This window comes from Heterocephalus glaber, unplaced genomic scaffold (genome assembly GCF_053883595.1).
Source record: "Heterocephalus glaber isolate CG9 unplaced genomic scaffold, H.glaber_assembly_v1.0 deba00000621, whole genome shotgun sequence".
NCBI lineage: Eukaryota > Metazoa > Chordata > Mammalia > Rodentia > Bathyergidae > Heterocephalus > Heterocephalus glaber.
This window is the reverse complement of record NW_028258153.1, coordinates 19,209,548-19,228,746: the sequence shown is the minus strand read 5'-3', so window position 1 is coordinate 19,228,746 and position 19,199 is coordinate 19,209,548. Positions and strand designations below refer to the sequence as shown.

The window sequence follows — 19,199 nt, the reverse complement described above, 5'->3', positions numbered from 1 at the left end:
AGGAAGTGTTCGATTATGCACATCCCAGGAAGGGCATAGTGGCATGGTGGATGATGGCAGCCTGCATCTATTGTTCACTGCGTCTTAAGTCATATGCTAAGTCATATACTCTTTTAATCCTCACCACAGCCCAGTGGAGTGGGTTCTATTATTTCTTCACTTTATAGCTGAAGAAAGATGGGGTTTTTTTTTTACCAAATTTCAATTCCATAAACCAACAAGCAACCAAAATGAATCATACCTTCTGTTAAAATTATCTAAAACCGTACTTATTTGGATGAATTGAAACTATGTGGTACATAACAGAGGATACAGCTGAGGTCTGCAAAATCTTGAGTCTATTTATTCCTTCTTCCTATGTATCCCCACCCCGACTTCACCTCTCCTTCAACTCTAGCTGCCTCTCTTCTGTCTTTGCAGACAAAGCCAGCCCAGTTCTGCTCCTCATAAACCATAATGCAAAGAGATAGGAGCAGATTTCTGACATTCCACTTTATTTCACTGGAAATGTTTATAATGAAGATCCATGTTACCTATGACAGCCCTAAGACACTGAAGGACATTTTCTAATATGATGTCTGAAACCTAATTTTGTAAATATTCAGGAAGTTAAAAATTCAAGCAGTCAATCACAATTGAAAATATTTCTTTGTATACCCACACTATCCCAATACGGTAGCCACAACCACATGTAAGTGGACCCTTGAGTTACAACCAGCCTGACATATAAACAACTTGGGTTATGACTGGGATTTTAGTACTAACTTACAAAGTCTTGAGCTACAACCTGAATGCTGGCTGCTTCCAGATGGTCTCAGATACAGGTTTAACCCTTAAAGAGTTCTGGAAGGAACATTACAACATCCTTTCCTGTGTGAGGTTAATTGAAAAATCCTGGGACAATGTCTCTCTAAGGACACTGAGACCTGCCTGTATACAGGAGAGAGACTGAAAGCTGTGTAGAGGAGCCTGGGTCTTCAAATGACCAACTTGAGTCACAGTGGCCTCACAAATGAATTGAGTTCCTAAGTGAAGGGTCCACTGTAGCTGTAAAACACTTAAAATGTGCCTAGGCCAAATTTCAGTATGCTTTAAATGTAAAATATACATCCAATTCCAAGATTTAATGACTTCAAAATTATAAAATATCAATTATCCTTATACTGACTATAGGTTAAAATATTTTGGATATACTGGGTTTAGTCAAATAATTATTAAATTTTTACTGTGTCACTTTTCTTTTGAATGTGACTGTTAGAAAACTTTAAGTTATGCATGTGGCTTGCATTATTTTCTGTTGGGCAGCACTACAGTAGAGCCTGAAACAGAGGCTCCCTATATAGAAAGGATAGGTAGCTGCTGCTGAGCTACCCTGCTGAAAGTTTGAAGGGCACATGTTCAACCTGAACCTTTTTACCTTTTTAAAAATTGTGCATAATACCAAACACACCTGGGTTTCTGGATAATTGCACCCACAAGTGGCTACATGCAGACACAATTAGGTGCTTGCAACTTGTTTGAAGGCACAGGTGTCTAATTGCACCCACAAATGGCCATTTGGCAGTCACCATTCATTGTGCACACAGCTGATTATAGGCAAAACATGGCACCAAGCAAAAAAGGAGCCTGGGTAGTGGAGGCATGAAAATAGGTCCCATGTAACTCAGTCTTTTGTGTGAAATGCCCATGTAAGTGCTTATGGAGGAGAAATATTTGGAATGTAGAGCCTGAGAAATGAGTATTTGTGTATGTCCCATCTCACAAAGTAAATACTGGCCTGAGCTTGTAAGTAAATTGGGGCTAACAAAACCCACATTGTCAACTCAAGTAGCCTTAAAGTTAAATCTACCCCGCTGGGACCTAAATGATAGTGTGTGTGCAAAAATCCCCAGGGACCTTTTGGTAAATAGGTGTTTTTAAAGGGTTAATCCAACAAAATGAATCATTTAGTGGGGATGAGAAGGTCTAAGTGGTAGCCTCAGGAACAATTGCAGGCCTTTACGTCAATGTGGAGCCCATAGAGAAGGGGGAGGTGGGCAGTATGCTGAAAGCTGCATGGAGGTCAGCATCTCCATGCAGGGAGAAATTGATATCCTCAGGTCTCAGAACAGCTGAAACAACAAGCCTGGACATAGAAACACGTTCACTTACATAGGTTCCAGTGTCCGAAGGAAATATGCCAAGACACTGAGGCCCTGCCTCTTCAACTTGTAGGCCAAGTATGGGGAATGAGGAGCCAGCTGCTTCTCCCCGTCATGTTTCAGGAAGGGCTTTGAACTAGATTTCAGTGGCTTTGTGTTCTCTGGTGGAAAACAAGCCTCATCAGTAGTGTTGGTTGTGTACATACCACCCCCCCCCCACCGGGCCCAGTGCGTTTGGTGGCCTCAGAATCCTTTGTTCGTCAGCACAGCCTTCGTGTATCATAACCATGGGTCAGGGCCTTGGTTTCTGAGCTCCAGGAAGGCCAAGAATTCTTTGGACAAAGTTAAGCAATTCCAACTATGGCAGCTTGACTTGATTTTTCCAGGGCAGAAAAGATTTGCTTCTAATGAGTGATTGCTTTTAGTGGTGTGTATTTATTTACAATATAAGTAAGTGCATGATTTACCCACCTTTACAAATTCTCTTTCTGTCTTGCATCTTCACATCCCTTTTTGTCTGGTCTTTATTTATGGTGATAGCTGCCTGTTCTTGAATGGCAATGCTATTGTAATAAATCTCCATAAAAAGCCAATTTTCAGTTCAAGTTACTGCAGCCTGAATATAAGGAAGGCAGTCTGAAAACACATATTGATTCTCCTCTTATAAAGAGTCCGTGACAGGCTGAGCTCAGAACTTCTTTCATTTTGACTGGACTGTGGCTCAACCTAATGTCAACTTACCATAATTCTTTTGTGTGAAAGGCTATTATTCTATTATGATTTTCTTTCTTGTCACCTAATATCCAAGGAGGGTTCTGTGGGTGAGAGATTACTGAAGAATTTTCTTCATTTTAGATATTTCATCCTATACAGCTCTTCTTTTCTTCATTTTAAAGGGGCAGTGGAAAATGTCCTGTTTCCTATTATTAACCTTCTTTATACATAGCCTTGAGCTATATATAAAATACATACATAGTTTCTTTAGGAGTTTGGCATAAGGATAAAAATGATTTGGGTTTCACAATTTCATACATCTGAAGCCACAATTTTCCTTTACTTGACACATTGCCTAGTCTTTGATGTCCAGTTATTGGAACAATTTAGCCCTGGAAGGAACTACCATGGGATTATAGATTTTGTTGTACAAAGACAATTGCAAATTTTCAGTCTGGGCCAGGTGTCCCTGTTCTTTATTATGAAATTTTTTTCACAAATTGTAAGCCTTAATACCAAGGGTGTGGTGACAGTTGTAAGGCTTAGTCCTTTGTCTATTTAAAAATTTAGGGTTTATTAATTTATTTATTTTTATTAGTACATGTTTGCCATACATAATGATCACACTCATCATGGGGAATTTGTACCTGTATATAATATATCTTAACTCTTCCCCCCCCCGACTCACTTCAATCCTTCTTCTCTTCCCCATTTATAAAAGCTGTTTCCATTTTTTCCCTTCAACTCTCTCTTTTTTTAAATTCTTTCTCTTCTCTTTTGCCTCTCCCCATCCCTTCGACCCCTTCTCATTTAAATAAGTTCTTCCTACTTCCTAATATCTATCCTCCAATTTTCTCCTTATTTACACTTTGAGTTTCTCACACAAGAGAAACAAAGCAACATTTAAACTTGTGTGTCTGATTTATTTCCTTTAAGATTATGGTCTCGAGATCCAACTATTTACCTAAAAATGTCTCAAGTTTATTCTTCTTTATAGTAGAGTAGTACTCTACTGTATACAAATACATTTTCTTTATCCATTCATCTGTTGATGAGCATATGGGCTCTTTCCAAGATTTAGCTATTATAAAGTGTGCTGTTATTAACCATGAGTATAATTATCACTGTGCTATGATAACTTTAACTCTTTCGGGAAGAAACCTAGAAGGGGGAAAGCTAAGAAAACCCTAGGTCCTCATGGACTCACCACTAAATTCTACAAGAACTTTAGAAAAGATCCAACACCAGTATTCCTCAAACTATTTCATGAAATCAAAAGGGAAGCAGTATTTCCAAAGTCATTCCTGAAAGCAAGCATTACTCTGATACCAAAGCTAGAAAAGGACCTAACCAAAAAAGAGAATTACAGACCAGTCTATTTAATGAACATATACACAAAAATCCTCACTGAGATACTGACAAACAGAATGCAGCAAATCATCAAAAAGATCATACACCATGACCAAGTAGGATTCATCCCAAGGATGCAAGGATGGTTCAACATATTCAACTCAATAAATCTCATACACCAAAAGAAGCAAGGAAAAAGTTTCTTGTGGTACATGTACTGTGAATTCCTTGAGTCTTTCATTCAAAAATTCAAGAGCAAAGAGCTGCTATGCCAACACATCCATTTCCATCCTGGGCTCTCAAGAAGTGAGCCTCATGCTGGTTGTCTTAAGAGCCACATTTACAACCATAGTTGACCAGAAGACCCATACAACTATCAGGTCCTTTGTGGAGTCTTGTCTCTATTCTGACATAAAAATCACAGGTCTCAAAGAGCCAGAGTGCTGTTGAGTGAGCATCACATCTTGAAAAATTACAGAAGCCACTGGTCAAGAAGTAAATCTGTATTCTCAGGAATCACTTTCAGTTTTTTATAAACCACAATTATATTTGTGGTATGAATCTGCTTTTACTTCTTAGTGTTTTCATGAAGAAGCTACTTAAATTAAAAGGACTTAAGGAGCCTATTCTTCATATTCCTAATGACCACAGTGAGCATTAGAATACATCAGATATAGATTTGGTATTTGACTATCATATTACCTGCATCTATATTTAGTAAACCGACAGTTTCAGTGTTCTGAGTAGTGCTACCACAGCCATAGGAAATAGTTTATACTCTTCTCCAAACATCTGACATGTAAGAAATGCAGTAATTATTGGATGCTTACGGCACCTCATTGTATTGACATTAACTTTGATCTCTCTCTGAGGATTTTCCTTTCCCTGGTGTAAGTTGAGCCACTGTGAGAGACTTTTTCAGACAAGAGCTCAGGTATTGGGCTGTTCTAGTTGGGTTTTCTTTGCTTTCATTAATTCAGAATTTCAAAATCTTCTACCATGAACTCCAGCTTTGACAAATGGTAGGAAAATGAATACAACTGTTAGTCTTCATCAAATAGAAAATAGTAATTGGACTATTTTTTCTTCATTTTTCTGCTCCCTTCACTTTTCCGTTTCCTGTTTATTGCTGTACTTTGCAGAGGAAGCAGCAGATATACTAGAAGTGGGGTTGAAATGGGACCAGGTTTACAACATGGAAAGCAAAAATGATTAAGTTCCCTGAGAATGGGGCTTTAACTTGTCTCCACTATTTCTTCAGCCTAGGTAGTACCTGCACGTAGTAGGCATTTAGCTCAATTTTAAGGCAGACAAAGAATGTCAAAAACACAAGAAGGAATTTGCAACTGAGAGAACAATATTCCAGATGTTTTCCTGTGAAGGTGTCAGAAAGGACCATTCTCAATTTTCAATCATATTGAGTTTAAGTGGAGATTCTGTTTCTATTAAGTTTTGTGGACTTTCTAATTAAGCCATTAAAAATTCTGTCATTGAAAGCAAATTCTTTTTCAGTACTTTGTGTTTTTGTCATTAAAAAAAAAAAAGCTTCCTCTAACAGAAAGGGATAAAGCAATAGAATAACTGTGATTGAGATGACATGGCATGTTTTCCAAGAGAATTCTAGCCCAAAGAATTCTTTCCAGCGCTCAGATTTCTCATTTTTGTTAACCATCCAGACCAGGATTTCTTTTAAATATATTCAGCAATTTTTATCAAACATGAGTGACTGGTGTTTTTCCAGACAAAGAATGATTTCTTTTCTAAGTGTGGAATTTTGCATGTGTATCTTCTGTGGAGTTAAGAAATGCTCAGTTTCCAGGTTTGGCTAAGCAAAGAGAAATGAACAAGGTAGAATTAAGAGTCACCCATATCCTGGATTCTACTGCTGATTTAGCGGTTATGTACTTACAAAACCTCATGGAAGTAAACCCTGAAAATGGATATATATATATTGTAAATTATACCTTAATGCATTTTTTAACTAAAAGAAAATAAGAGAGAGCTTTGTATTTATCTGGGCTGTATTTGCCAGGTCATGTCATGGTGTGACTCCTAGGAAATACCCCCATTACCACGGCTTTGACTGTTCCCTTGAAAACCCCAAATCAGAGATCTCTAGGAGGCCCTGACTTGTACTCTTTCAAAAACACATAGGAGAGGGCCAGAGATTTAGCTCAGTGGTTCCACCACCTGCCTTGCAAGCTCAAGGTCCCCAATTTGATCCCCGGTACCAAAAAATAAAAATAAAATTTTAAAAAACACATAGGAGAGAGCTCAGGCAAACTAGCTGCTCTGTGCTGTTCCTTACAAACAACTCTTCAAGTTCTTAGGCTTAGTCTGTTTACCATTCAAATAAACATCGCGAGCCTTATTATTCTTTTTATAAAATCAGTATGCCACAGGATGAGATTAGGATCTCTCAACGGTAGGCTCCCCAGACCTCCATTCTCACAGCAACTCCAAATCCAGGTCTATCTCAAATGGTGAACATAAACAGAGAGACAGATGGAGACTAGGAACTGATTAAGGCTGCACATTTTTGTGGCTAGAAGAATGAGACACAGGCTAGAGATGGGTACAAGCCATTTTTTTCTAACTTCCTTTTCATTGGGTCTGAAGGGGAAGGAATTTTCCTGACATGTTTTATATTTATATAAACCTAATTGCAAATTATTTGTATACTCCCGTGGTTGTTAGCTACTGGAGAATTGCTACAGGACCACAGTTTAGGATTATTCTCTTTCTCAGAAGTAGATATTATGAATGCATATATAATTATAAAAGTTAATTATAGGCATGGCCATCTGAGCCTAAACAAGTTTGTCAAGGACTAAAACTCCAGCAGTCCACTGCTTACACCCCAGGGATCTTTATTTTCTCCATTCAAGACCCTCTTTATCACAGCTAAAAAAAAGGGATTTATTTATTGTAGGCTTTTTGCTTTTTATCTTCTCCAGCCTGGGGATGTTGGAAGCTGTGCCATGGTAAGGCAAAAGGGGCTACAACAAAGCCTTTCTCTACCTTAAAAGTTTCCAAAATGAATGATTATCTACTCTTTCCAAGAAGTTTATCCCATAGTACTTGCATTCATATTATATCTATCCGTCAGCTTTCCTGTTGCTGGGGAAAATGCATGACACCTAGAACTGAAAGGAAAGGAGATCATTTATCTCATGGTTTCAGAGGTTTCCATCCATGGTAAGCTGGTTCCAGAGGCAGAAACATCATGGCAGAAGTGTATGGTGGAGGAAAGCTGTTCACTTCATGGCAGCTGGGAAGCAGAGGAGTGGAACAGTGCCAAAGAGGAAGAAGCCAGTGACCAGATCTAGTCCCCAAAGTCACCCCTCTGTGACCCAACCTGACACACCCAGAAATGTGCTTTAATAATCCTCACTCTTAAGCCAATCAATTGGACAGTGCAGCCTGTCACACCATGAGTGCCATCCTCTATATACAAACTTGTGGTAACCATTACTGGTCTCCTACATTATTCACAAATTGTTATAATTAGATAGAAAATAATTCAGTGGTAGATATAACTTTTTAAAAGTCTGAGTACAGGCTTATCTTTAGGTTAAATTACCAGGAATTTGGAGAAAGACATGAGCATCTGGCTTCATTCTTCATTCAGAATCTATTGATTCTGTTCTCTTCTGTGTTAGTTTCAGTCTCGGGTCAGCTCTTCCATGGTGTCAACATGGCCACTCACAGTTTCAGGCTTGTCTCTCACCTTCTCAGCCACTCCACAAAAGAGGAATTCTCTCATTTTACTGTATCCAACAAAAGTCCCAGAATTGCTTCAAGTTGCTTTCACTGGGATATCTGCTTAATCATAAACAATCACCATACGCAAAGGGTGGAATGTTCTGATTGGTCAGGTCTGCATCAGATGCCAGCTCTAGAGTTTGAGGGGAGTCACTGCATATGGAGTTTATGGACTGAGAGTGAGCTTGGATTAATTCCCCAAAGAGCACGATGCTATAATCAAGACAAAGCAGGTAATAGCAACTTCTCATCATCCCAACTCTGGTCACAAGGAAAGAGGTATAGATAGAAGCAAGGATGAAAGAGAAAGGTAGGAGCTCTTATTCACAAAAACCTTGTCCCATATTCACAAAAAAGTAGGATGAGTATCAATCCCCCCCAAAAAAATTATCTGTCAGACCAATGCCCCAAACCATTCTCTACTTCCAGGTCTGATTGTCATTTGACCACAGACTTCAAGCATCTTTCCTCAAGAAAATACAACCCAGTGTTTCATCCATCCGGATAATCCCACACAAAGGAAAAAGACGAGAGAGATCTGGAATGTTATGTTTCTTCTGAGACCATGCCTGATAGTCTCTTGGCTGCTGCCCAGCTTCTACTGGGTTTAGATTCCTGCATCATCTATAACTCACATTATAGCTTCACATGTAATTGTGTTTGTCTTTCTCTGAGAACGTTAACAATCAAACTCAAGTCTTTCAGCAGTTCCCTAAGTGGTGGCAACAATGTAAACCTACACATAAATAGCAATTAAAAATATAGATATAGGACAAGAAGAAAAAGAACAACTGTTTAGGATGTACATTTTTGTGTATTTTGTGTAAGATTTTTAAGTGTGCATAGTCCATAAATTTTTGGAAAGTGGTGATAACTTGCCTGATTTCCATCTGGAGGAAGCAGATTTTTGGAGGGGAAGAAGGCTTGTGAACATATGAGAATATGTGAAAGACTGAGAAAAGCACGTAAGAAGTTATGGAATCAGGAATAAGTAAATAAAAGCTTGGGACCAGAAGAATAGTAATCATAATAATGGCAGCCAGCCTTTATCAATCACTTACCATGCCTACATGCTTGGCTAAGGGGTGTACACATGTTCTCGTTTAACCCTCCCAACTACTCAATGGAACCAGGTAACCATTACTATGCCAATGAAGAAATTGAGACAGTGTTATAGAGGATAAACCACTTACCCAAAGTCAAACATTCATTAAGTGGAAACCCAGAACTCTTTGCTTTTAACCTCCCTGCTATATCGTCCCCTGATGCTTAGAGCTGTATCTGTGTTGAAAAATCAGATTGCTTGGTTTGAGGTCAGCTGAGAACTGAACACAGACTTAGATGGAAGGGATCAGGAGAGGGCCTAGAGGGAAAAGATAGAAATATGTGTAGGAGTTCAGGTCATCAAAGAAAGCGAAGTCCACTCGAGTTAGCTAAAAATCCAAGGTCCAAAATGGCAGAGAGGAGCACAGGCCAAGAGGGAATCTTTAGAAGACAAAGGCAATGGATCTATTGGCATCTGGATGACCCAGCAGCAGATGAAGGCCCCCTGCCCTGAACATCAAGACTCTGGGATAGGAGGATTTTTATTTACAGAATTTCTTGCCTGGATAAAGCAGAGGGTCATGCTAGGAATGCTAACAGTATCTCATAATTGAATAGGGTTTTGTCAGCTACACAGAACTTTTCCATACTTCTCTAATTTGATCTTCTTCCAACAACTCTGTAAGTTTGACAATATGGTTCCCATTTCAGAGTGAAGAAAATGAACACAGAGAATTGTTTCACTCAAAGCCAGTGGCAGAGCTGAAACTTGAACCCAGGTGTTTTGATTCCAAGCCCAGTGCTCTTGTTTACTATAGAGTGGCTTTCAGGCCATCAGAGATGCCTAATTTGCCAGAACTGGCATCTGGGATGAGAGCTTCATCACCGGGCAGTAAGCAGGATGCCTGTTGTGAAGAGGGAAAGATACTAGGCTGAAACCCAAATGAGTATGCAGTTTAGAGAAAGAGAAGCCTTTATTTCTACTGCAAGAATCTCCAGATAAAACTCACTGATAGATATTATATTGAATGTTACCATGTGCTAGGCACTGGGGAGTCAGTAGTGGACTCAGAGGCAGTCTTTGCCCTCATGTAACCTACAGTTTATTGGGGATAGACAAGAAAACATGTAATTAAACATAGTGATTAGTGATTCCATAGAGTTCTGTTATAGAGCCAGTACTTTTCCTAAACAATATACCATCTCCACTGTTAAAGGGTTTCTATGATGTTACATAATCTTACTATATGATTTTAATCCAGTCATGTCTTAAAATCCAGCATTACTGATGTTTAATCCAATCATGGCTTAAACTGTTAACATTAACTGACATGGCTCCATAACCAGCGGGGAGCAGCAGCTTCAGAAATAAAAGATAAGGACGAAGTGATACCTGAGACAAGTGCAGTTGAACAAAAACACAACATCTGTCTTGACCTCTAGCCACCCTCCACCCCAGTATCAGCTTTTCAGTTGCCTCATTTACAAGGTGGTCACCCCCATCTCTCTACTCACCCAAATCCAGCACCCTCCCCATTAGAAAGCTCGCCTATAGCAGACAGCCCATGGCACTTATTCAGCACTGAGCTTATATCCCTTCTCATCTCTTTCCTTCTCTGCCCAGGTAGACCATGTGATCCTCTGGGATTGACTCTGGGCTTTTGACTTTTTTTAGATGCTTGATGGTATTTTGGGGTAGGTTTATCACTATCACCAACCAAAGAGTAAAATGGCCTTCTGGGTCAGGGTACAATTACAAGTTTCATCTGTCCAGATTTAAAACCACAGAGGAAGGATACAAGGATTATTCTTTAAGAAAACATTTGATTTCTAAAAGCAATTCTGATCACCTATCCCTGAAAAATGAAATGTTCCCTTGAAGCCATTTCTTTCTACCAGAAAAGGTACTAGAGCAGAACAAGTAGATTTAAATTTAGTTATTTTTTCCTATCTTGGTTTTTATTATTTTCAAATGGTGGTGATAAATGTGCTTAACAATTTAATTCATGTGTGGTTGTTGATTTTTTTTTAACCTCAGCTGAGTGTGATTCCACATTTACAAATGGCTTTAAGACTGTTAAAATTCTAGTGACTGTTTTTCAGCCTCTGGTTTTACCAAATTGTATAGTTCACTACACCATTCTTAATCAAATAAGTAAAGAATTCCCCAATGAAATGTATAAGTATGTTGTAAATAAAACAATTAAAGGCCTAGTTCGCACCTCATCAAATTGTTTAACAACCTGATAATAGTTAACTACATATAATCCTCATAAAGTCATGGAACAGAGAGGTAAATTAGAGTCCACATTTGCCCTTTGTCTGAGGCCTCATATTACCCTGCTAAGAGTAAGTGTAAAAAGTCTTGCCTTGTTGGCATGGAAATGACCTGCATACTTCTCAGTGGGAACTGTGAATTCTGATCCAGTAATCCCATTAGGCAAGGCAAGTTTTCCTTCATAATTACACAAGAGTGATATAAGATCTTGGATGTATTTTGCCCCAGCTTTCCTCCAATATGCTTTTACCTGTATTATTTCATTCACTCTTGTGAAAAGAAAAGCACATATTATTTTACAGATGGACAAACCAAGGCACAGATAAGTGAAGAGATCTGGTCAGGCTCACTCTTGCAGGGGTCAGACTGAAGGGGAGCAATGTGAGCTGAGGTCATTTTGGACTGGAGCCTGTGTAGCGCCTGGTAGGGTCATGAAATTGTAAACCCCAGCGACTCATTGGAGACCACCTATTCTAATGTCTTCACTTCAGAGAGTTGAAGATAAGGCCTGGGAAAGAAAATGGCCTGTCTGAAAGTCCCTGGGATATGACCCAGTCTTTGGAATTCCTATCCTAATACTGAATAGAGAATTTATTTTTAAAGATTTAAAGATGAACTGAGAAAGGTGATAGAAAATTTAGTCTATTTCCCAGGACCTTCACTCTTCAAAGTGGGGCATTTGGAAAGCACACACCTGTAAGTGGAGATGCAAACTGCTCTCCACAGGGCCAAAACCTAGAAGGGGAGATTTATATTCATGTGGGGAAGGGACTGCAAACCTAAACAGCATTAGAGGCAGGTGGGAAATATTGCAGGAAACAGTATTCTAAGGAAGAGAAGTACCCACCTTGAGAGAGCTGCCTCAGCTTTGTGGCCTTATGGAAAGGCAAATCCAAGCTATAAAAAAAAAAAAAAAGCTGAATTTATATGTGAAAGCCCTTGACTTTCAAATGTCAGCAACTAGCTGAAAATGTTTTAAACCCCATGTGAGGTCTGTGTGTGTGTGTGTGTATAAAATGGGCCTACAAGTTGCAACCTCTGCTACAAGATTTCCTGCAGTGACACATGTTAATGTGGAAGGGCCACACAGGGTCTGTGTCACTCAGCCACTGGGTATGGATTTGCCTACAGATGTGATTATTTGTTCATTCTAGGTCTCTGGGCAGTCACTTTAGGCTCCATATATCTGATTTTACATTTGTGTGTGTGTGTGTGTGTGTGTGTGTGTGTGTGTGGTACCGGGGATTGAACTCGGGACCTTGCACTTGTGAGGCAGGTGGCAGAAACACTGTGCTGAATCCCCAGCCCTCTGATTTTACATTTTTAAGAATGACTGTGACTTCAAATTCTACAAGTACTAAGGACCTCAGTATGACTGATCTTTTCATTTGTCTGTTTTTTCTTACTCAGTTCCCATCAGAGCACTGCAGAAGATGGAAAAGCAGTCCTAGTATCCCCAGTTTACACATGGGGTCCCTGAGGCTCAGAAAAAGCTGAGCCACCTGGGTTGTATGCTTTGCTCACTGTCCTGCACAATTCCACACCTCCCCACCTCACTGGTCCATTTATCCTGCAGTCCATCAGACCTCAAACTCTAAGACCAGCTGCCTTACCGCAGGGCAAAAGAGATCTGATTCCCACACACACTGGCTGGTTTGGAAGTTGAGATGCACAAAAGCAGAGGCTTAGAATTCCATCTCCCTGAAGCTCAAAAACAAGTGGGCATGGGGCAAATGGTAAATAACATTTCATTTGGTAATGGGTCTTTAGTTTGAAATCACTTCAGCATTTACTTTTAATTAATTTCTTTAAATTAGATGATTCCTATTTATAAATATTTGCTTTTCTATGATAAGCTTTTATTTAAATGATTAAAGCCTTAGCTTCATGACTGATTTTAAAAATTGAGGTTGCCTCTGTACTAATAGAATGGATGTGATAAAGTGGAGAGGGACAATCTTGTATTGGCCCCTGTACCCACACCAAATATGGCTGAGAGCAAAGGAAGCACTCAAAGAAATAGAAGAGAGGGTGAATTTTCAGTTTTCTTTGAATTGTTCAAGGAATAAATCAATAAATCAGGGAGTTAGAGAACAAATGTAGGATGAAATAACATCTGAAGGAGCTCGCTCACAATAAAAGCTTGTCTTGCTCTCTCTTTTTTAAAAGCACTCATCAGTGGCTCTGGACCCACATATTAGTTTGTCAAAGGGATTGGAGGGGGGGGGGGGTTATGGAAAGTCTCAGGACAGTAAGTAACTATACAAGAATATTTGAGACAAAAAAGAAGAAATGGTGAGAGCAGGGTAATTTCATAAGCTATCAATCAGCTTGGGCTATTATAAGCCTTGATTTGCTGGCTGCCCCATTTTACTAGCATCAAAGACAAGTATGGAACCTAAAGAAGCCAGGTTGACGAGCTGTATTACAGCAGAAGAAGAAATGACAAAGAGTGCCCTGATTTCAATAAAAGAAGATTTGAAAGTAAAAGGTTGGTAATGACATTAATAACCAGTTTTTACTAGCAATGTAATGATCAGCCAGAGGATGGAGAGACCAGAGCAGTATGAGGGAGCGGAGTACAAGTCATCAGTACCTATGAGTCTCTTAATAACCTTTATTATTTGTTGAAAATCATCCCAACAATACAGTTCAGTAACCTTTGTGTTATAAATCCATTTCATCTGCAAAACTGAAAGCTGAATAGAATGTGATCTTATGTAAAATTTTTCATGCTGCTGCTCTCTCCAAAGCACTCTGCTGAATAATGAGCTGAATTCTGGATGGGAGGGCTGAGTAGGAGCACAAGCTCAGCCTAGGGTGCACCATGGGGCCCAGCCTGGAGCCTTGGGAGACAGGAGATGCAGGCCAACCATTGCTCCCTACACTTTGGAGAAATTTATCATGAGTTGCTTGGGCTCCACATCAAAATTAATAGAGGCCAAAAGTGCTTCCTTCTAGGACCTGGTGGATACTGAGGAATGTGCCACTGCTTTGGCACTGGACATCAGCAGACTGTTAGAATAATAATCTCTGAATCCCTCCAGATAAGTTTGTAGCAGAATAGGGTTTCAAGCTCCAAACTTCTCCCAAGTGACAATGGTCCCTGATCTATTTGTCTTTCAACCACCATATTCCGGTTACAGTACTAACCTGCTCAGTTCTTAAAACAGAAGGTGAATGGAGAGATTGGTGAAAATACATTATATAAATCTCAGTATTATAAATTTAGGAGGTGTGTTACTTTTCTCTCATTGCTAAGACAAAATAGTATTTGCCAGACATGCAAAGTTAAAGGGGAAAAGGTTTATTTGGCTTATAGTTTGTAGAGGTTTCAGTCTATAATTTGCTGGCTCCAAGGAAAGATGGGAGAAGGGCAACAGTTCTTGGCAGCAGAAGGCAGCAAAAGCAACGAGAGACCTTAACAGTGCCTTTCTGCCCCTTCTATCTTATTCAGGCTACTTATGGTGGGTAGCAATCACACCCTTATTCCTATTGCCCTCAAGCCTAGCCCCACCATGAATCAGTCACACATTCTGGATTTAGCCACCTCTGAGAAAGAAAGCCCCACCTCATCCCCACGAGGCTTTAGAGGGACATCTAAACACAAGCCGTAATGGGGTGGTTAGCAGATGTGAAAAAAGAAGGGAGTAACATTTAAAAAAAAAAAAAAACTCTTACCAATTAGGTTGTCAGGATTTAAATTTGAGAGCTTTGTATCCAAAACCTGTAAGTGTTCCAGCAGTCACCAAAGAAAGACTGAACTCACCTGTCTTTAGAAGTCATGCTGTGTTTTCTTTTGAGAGTGTGATGCGCTCAAAAATGCTTCAGGGCTGATGTAAACTGATCAAATGGTTATAAAATTCAGCTATCCTGTGGATTCACATGCTGTAGTTCTGCACACGAAGTAGTTCTGCACATGAACCCTGTGGTTCTGCACTGTTGAGTTGTTCTTCTGTGAAGCTGACCCACAACTTCACCTGCCTTCCTATGAGTCCTGATGTACTATTGCTGGTATAACGATCTAGCTGAAAAGAGATCTAAACCTAAAATAAGACCACAGCAGTGAGGACAGACAGCCACAAATAGTTAAAAGAATACTTTCTAGAAGCCAGTGTCTAGGTGGGGTAAGGATAAGAGAGGAATCTAGATTTCTGACAGGCCTACCATGTGGATCGTGTCATTCCCTGAAGAGGGCATTGGAGGCCGTTACATGTCTCCCAAGTCCCTTCACTGCAATGGGATTCTTTGAAGTATGGTCCCAGCTCTATCTGTATAAGAATCCTCTAGGGCCTTGGGAAAAATGTAGTTCTCCAGCTCCCTTTCATATCTGCCCATCTCTGGGGTTAGAGCCCCAGAATCTTCTTTTTTTGTTTTTCAAATACTCCACTGATTCTTAATGACATTAACACTGAAGGTACAGATATTCCTCATTTAATGATCTACCTGTTTAACAACTCTTTGGACTTATGACCCACATTTGGACTTACGATGCAGGAACATGAGCAGTGCAGACTTGTGCCGGCTTCTACAATACAGTACTGTAATTCTGCTGATTGTATTGTACAGTAGAGTACTGTATTTTATGTTATACATTACAGTACTGCATGTAAGAGTTACACAAATAAAAGCAAAGTCATCAAGTTGGAGTTTCCTTTGACTATTTCTTTATTTTGAATAATGTAATGTACATACTATATACAGTTCCTCATTTAGTGACCAATTCATTTAATGAGCTAGTTGTGGGAACGTAACTCAGTTGTAAAATAAGAGATGTCTGTATTGGATCATGAACACAGGAACTTGCAAATGGAAGCACACAAATATGTTTTGATTTTCATAAAAGACACCAGGAAACTATTTTCCTCAGGGGAAGGCAGCTTGAGATCTCTGAATGACACTTCCCACACAAAACTGGTTGCACCCTTGGGTGTTTCAGCAGCAGTACCAGCAGTTTCAGCTTCTTTGGCTTCTATAAGCCATTAAAAAATCCTTTGCTTTTCACTCATTCAATTCTTTTCTTTAAAAAATGTGTTTCCAAATATAAACCGGTGTCTTTCACCTGGCACGTCCATTGTGAGCAGGTGAGCATTGTGTGCAGTCAAAGGACTACATGGTCTCTTTAGTACTCAGGCAAAAACCTCTGGGTCTGCCTGCCTATGTGTGACCCTAGCCCCTGGCACTTCCTGTGCAACTTTGGCTTAAATTATTTAACCACTCTGCTCCTCAGTTTCCTTATCTGCAAATAAGATATAATAATAATATCTACCTTGTAGCATTGCTACAAGGGGTGATGGAAAAATGTGATGAATGTTTAATTTTTTGATTTATTACAGTAAAAGACACATTGCCATTAATCCCTCTGAAAATAATTCACCTTGCTTAAAACACACTTATCCCATCATTCTTGACACTTTCTAAAGCAGTTTTGGATCATGAGTATCTTTACAAGGTATGATCAAGAATTTCAGATATGATGAATGCTGCTGCCTAGTACCATCCAATAGAAAGACAGACTCATAAAACATCATGGTATGTCTTCATCCACTTTATTCACTCAAGTGGCACCTTGTGACTTCAGGCTCTTCCCCAAAGTCAAAATGACCATGAGAAGTAAACATTTTAAATCAATTCGGGACATCAAGGTAGCCACAACATGCAACTAAAGATACTTGCTAAAAGACTTCCATAACTGCTTCAGAAAGTGGCAGGAAAAGTGTGTTTGAAGTGCAGGGGAGTGTTTTGAGGGGGATTAATGGCAATTTTTTTTACTATAATAATTTTTTATTTAAACTCATCCTATTTTTTGGTCCCACCTCATATGAGGAGTAAATAACATTGAGAAAATGCTTAGTTTGTTGTAGGCAATCAGGAAAGAGCTACCATGCTCAGCTTGCTTTGAATCTTTGCAATTCTAAATCCAACATTTAAAAAACTTATTACTGAGCACATCAAGTATAGTGGCACTCTTCCCAATGCTTACATTTCTACATCTGAATTTCAGAGTAATATGTTGGCACTACCAGGATGTACCTGTGCCCTAATGAAATCATGACATGGAAACCCTTCCTTCCCAGCCACACATGCAAAGGTGGAAATACTTTGCACTCCTTACCCTTGGTGAGAAGTGATTCTAATGACCTAGTGATTGTCAGTAATTTGTATCAAAATCATTAGGGAAATAAAAGCAGTGGCACATGATTTATTTTATTTATGTTAATTTAAAAATTAATGGGAGGGGCAAAGAGTAAAGATTGTCAGTGATATATACTTATCTAAAAATTATATGTATTTGTGTGTATGTCTTAGTTAACTTTTTTCATTGCTGAGACAAAATACCTGACTTCCAGAGTTAAAGGAGGAAAGGTTTATTATAGCTCACCATTTGTAGAGGTTTCAGTTTATAATTGGCTGGCTCCAAAGCAAGGTGGCATGGCAGAAGAGAAACAGTTATGGCAGGCAGAAGGCAGAAAAAGCAGCAAGCAGCAACAATAGCAGCACTCTTTCTATCCCTTATATTCTATCCAGGCTACAGACCCTGAGGGTGGGTAGTGCTCACACCCAGGGTAGAGCACCCTTAATCCTAGCATTGCACCATGAATTAATCCCAGAGTCACATCCTTGATCCCAGCATCAGATCCAGCCCCCTCCAAATAGCCCTACCTATGACCACATGAGGCTTTGGGGAGACATCTAGACACAAGTTATAACATATTGTGTGTGTGTGTGTGTGTGTGTGTGTGTGTGTGTGTGTGTAAAATCTAAAATAAATCAGGGACAAAAAGCCTTCAGGAACCACATATTTCACCTCTACGATGTCATGTCTTCAGTCAGCCTTGTGCAGGAACTGTGTAGTGCTTTTCCTAAGGGGCAGGGGAAGCAGCCTTTAGGACCCCACACTGTCTAACCTGTTGTCCCCCTAATTCTACCCTTGGAAATAAATTATCATCTTTTGCATGACAATCAGAGGAAACCCACAGTGTTTAGATATTGAAATCCCACAACCACTGTTACAATAGAAAAAGAGATGATTTAAGTGACCTATGATATTTATGATGATTTCTGCCACTGGGTTCTATTTGCTTTAAATAAAATCTCTTCTGTAGTTAAAAAGACCATAGGGTGACTCCCTAATGGTATCACTGAAATGGATTTCATGACTCTTTCACATTCACTAAGGATCCACTCAGGAATCTTTTGATTCCCACAATATTTCCTTCTTTACATATGTGCTCAAGTGTGTCCTTTCTGATTGTCCTCTGCACCCACTTTAGAAGCCTCTCACCTCTCAATTATTTGGGGGTCATGGGGGGTCAAACTTATATTTATCTTAAAAATGTCTTTCTGCTTCATTTTCTTTGCAAACATTTCCTCGTTGTTAGTAAGGTCTCAAAGCACCTATGACCACATCCCCTTCCCTTCTAGTTCTTTGTGAAGACCAAGGCCCTCTCCTCAAAACAAAATGGGAAATGTGAGTGATGAAAGTGGGATATTTTCCATAATCATTTCTATAACAGGCCATCAAATGATCATTATATTTTATGATTTTGTAAAAATGTACCAAAATTGAAGCTATGTTATATACATTGCAGAGGGCTCTGCTAATCCTGGCTGACCACATTCATGCCTGGACCAACAATGAAGGTCTGGTAACTGGAAGTCTGACCCTGAAGGAATTCCAAACACAGATTCAAAGCATCTCTGTCTACAGAGCAGGGGCGGTTCAAATGCTTATGAGTCTCTCAGTTTGCACTGATCTTTTTTTTTTTTAACTTTGCAGTATTGTAGAAATACCAGAGAAAAAACACCTACAATAGCTCAGCCACTAAGTTCTCTGCTTGAAGTATGGTTTTACCACTGTCCACTCCCTGCCAATTTGGCACCAGAACTCTCACATCTCCTTATGT

General features: G+C 39.4%; 1 protein-coding gene across 24 annotated transcripts in view; it reads left to right on the top strand.

Annotated features, from left to right (window-relative positions):
* Pard3b (par-3 family cell polarity regulator beta) overlaps positions 1-19,199 on the top strand; it is a 1,069,040-nt gene that overhangs the window by 1,033,308 nt on the left and 16,533 nt on the right. Inside the window, exon 23 of one of the 24 annotated variants that reach the window (XM_087205818.1) lies at positions 12,703-13,492. The exons of 22 other annotated variants lie outside the window; for them this stretch is intronic. In XM_087205818.1, coding sequence (XP_087061944.1) covers positions 12,703-12,772 — 70 coding nt within the window. In that variant the 3' untranslated portion in view covers positions 12,773-13,492. Of the gene's footprint in view, positions 1-8,399; positions 12,676-12,702; positions 13,493-19,199 lie in introns of those variants that run through there. One more of the 24 variants, XM_087205814.1, reaches the window with a different exon arrangement.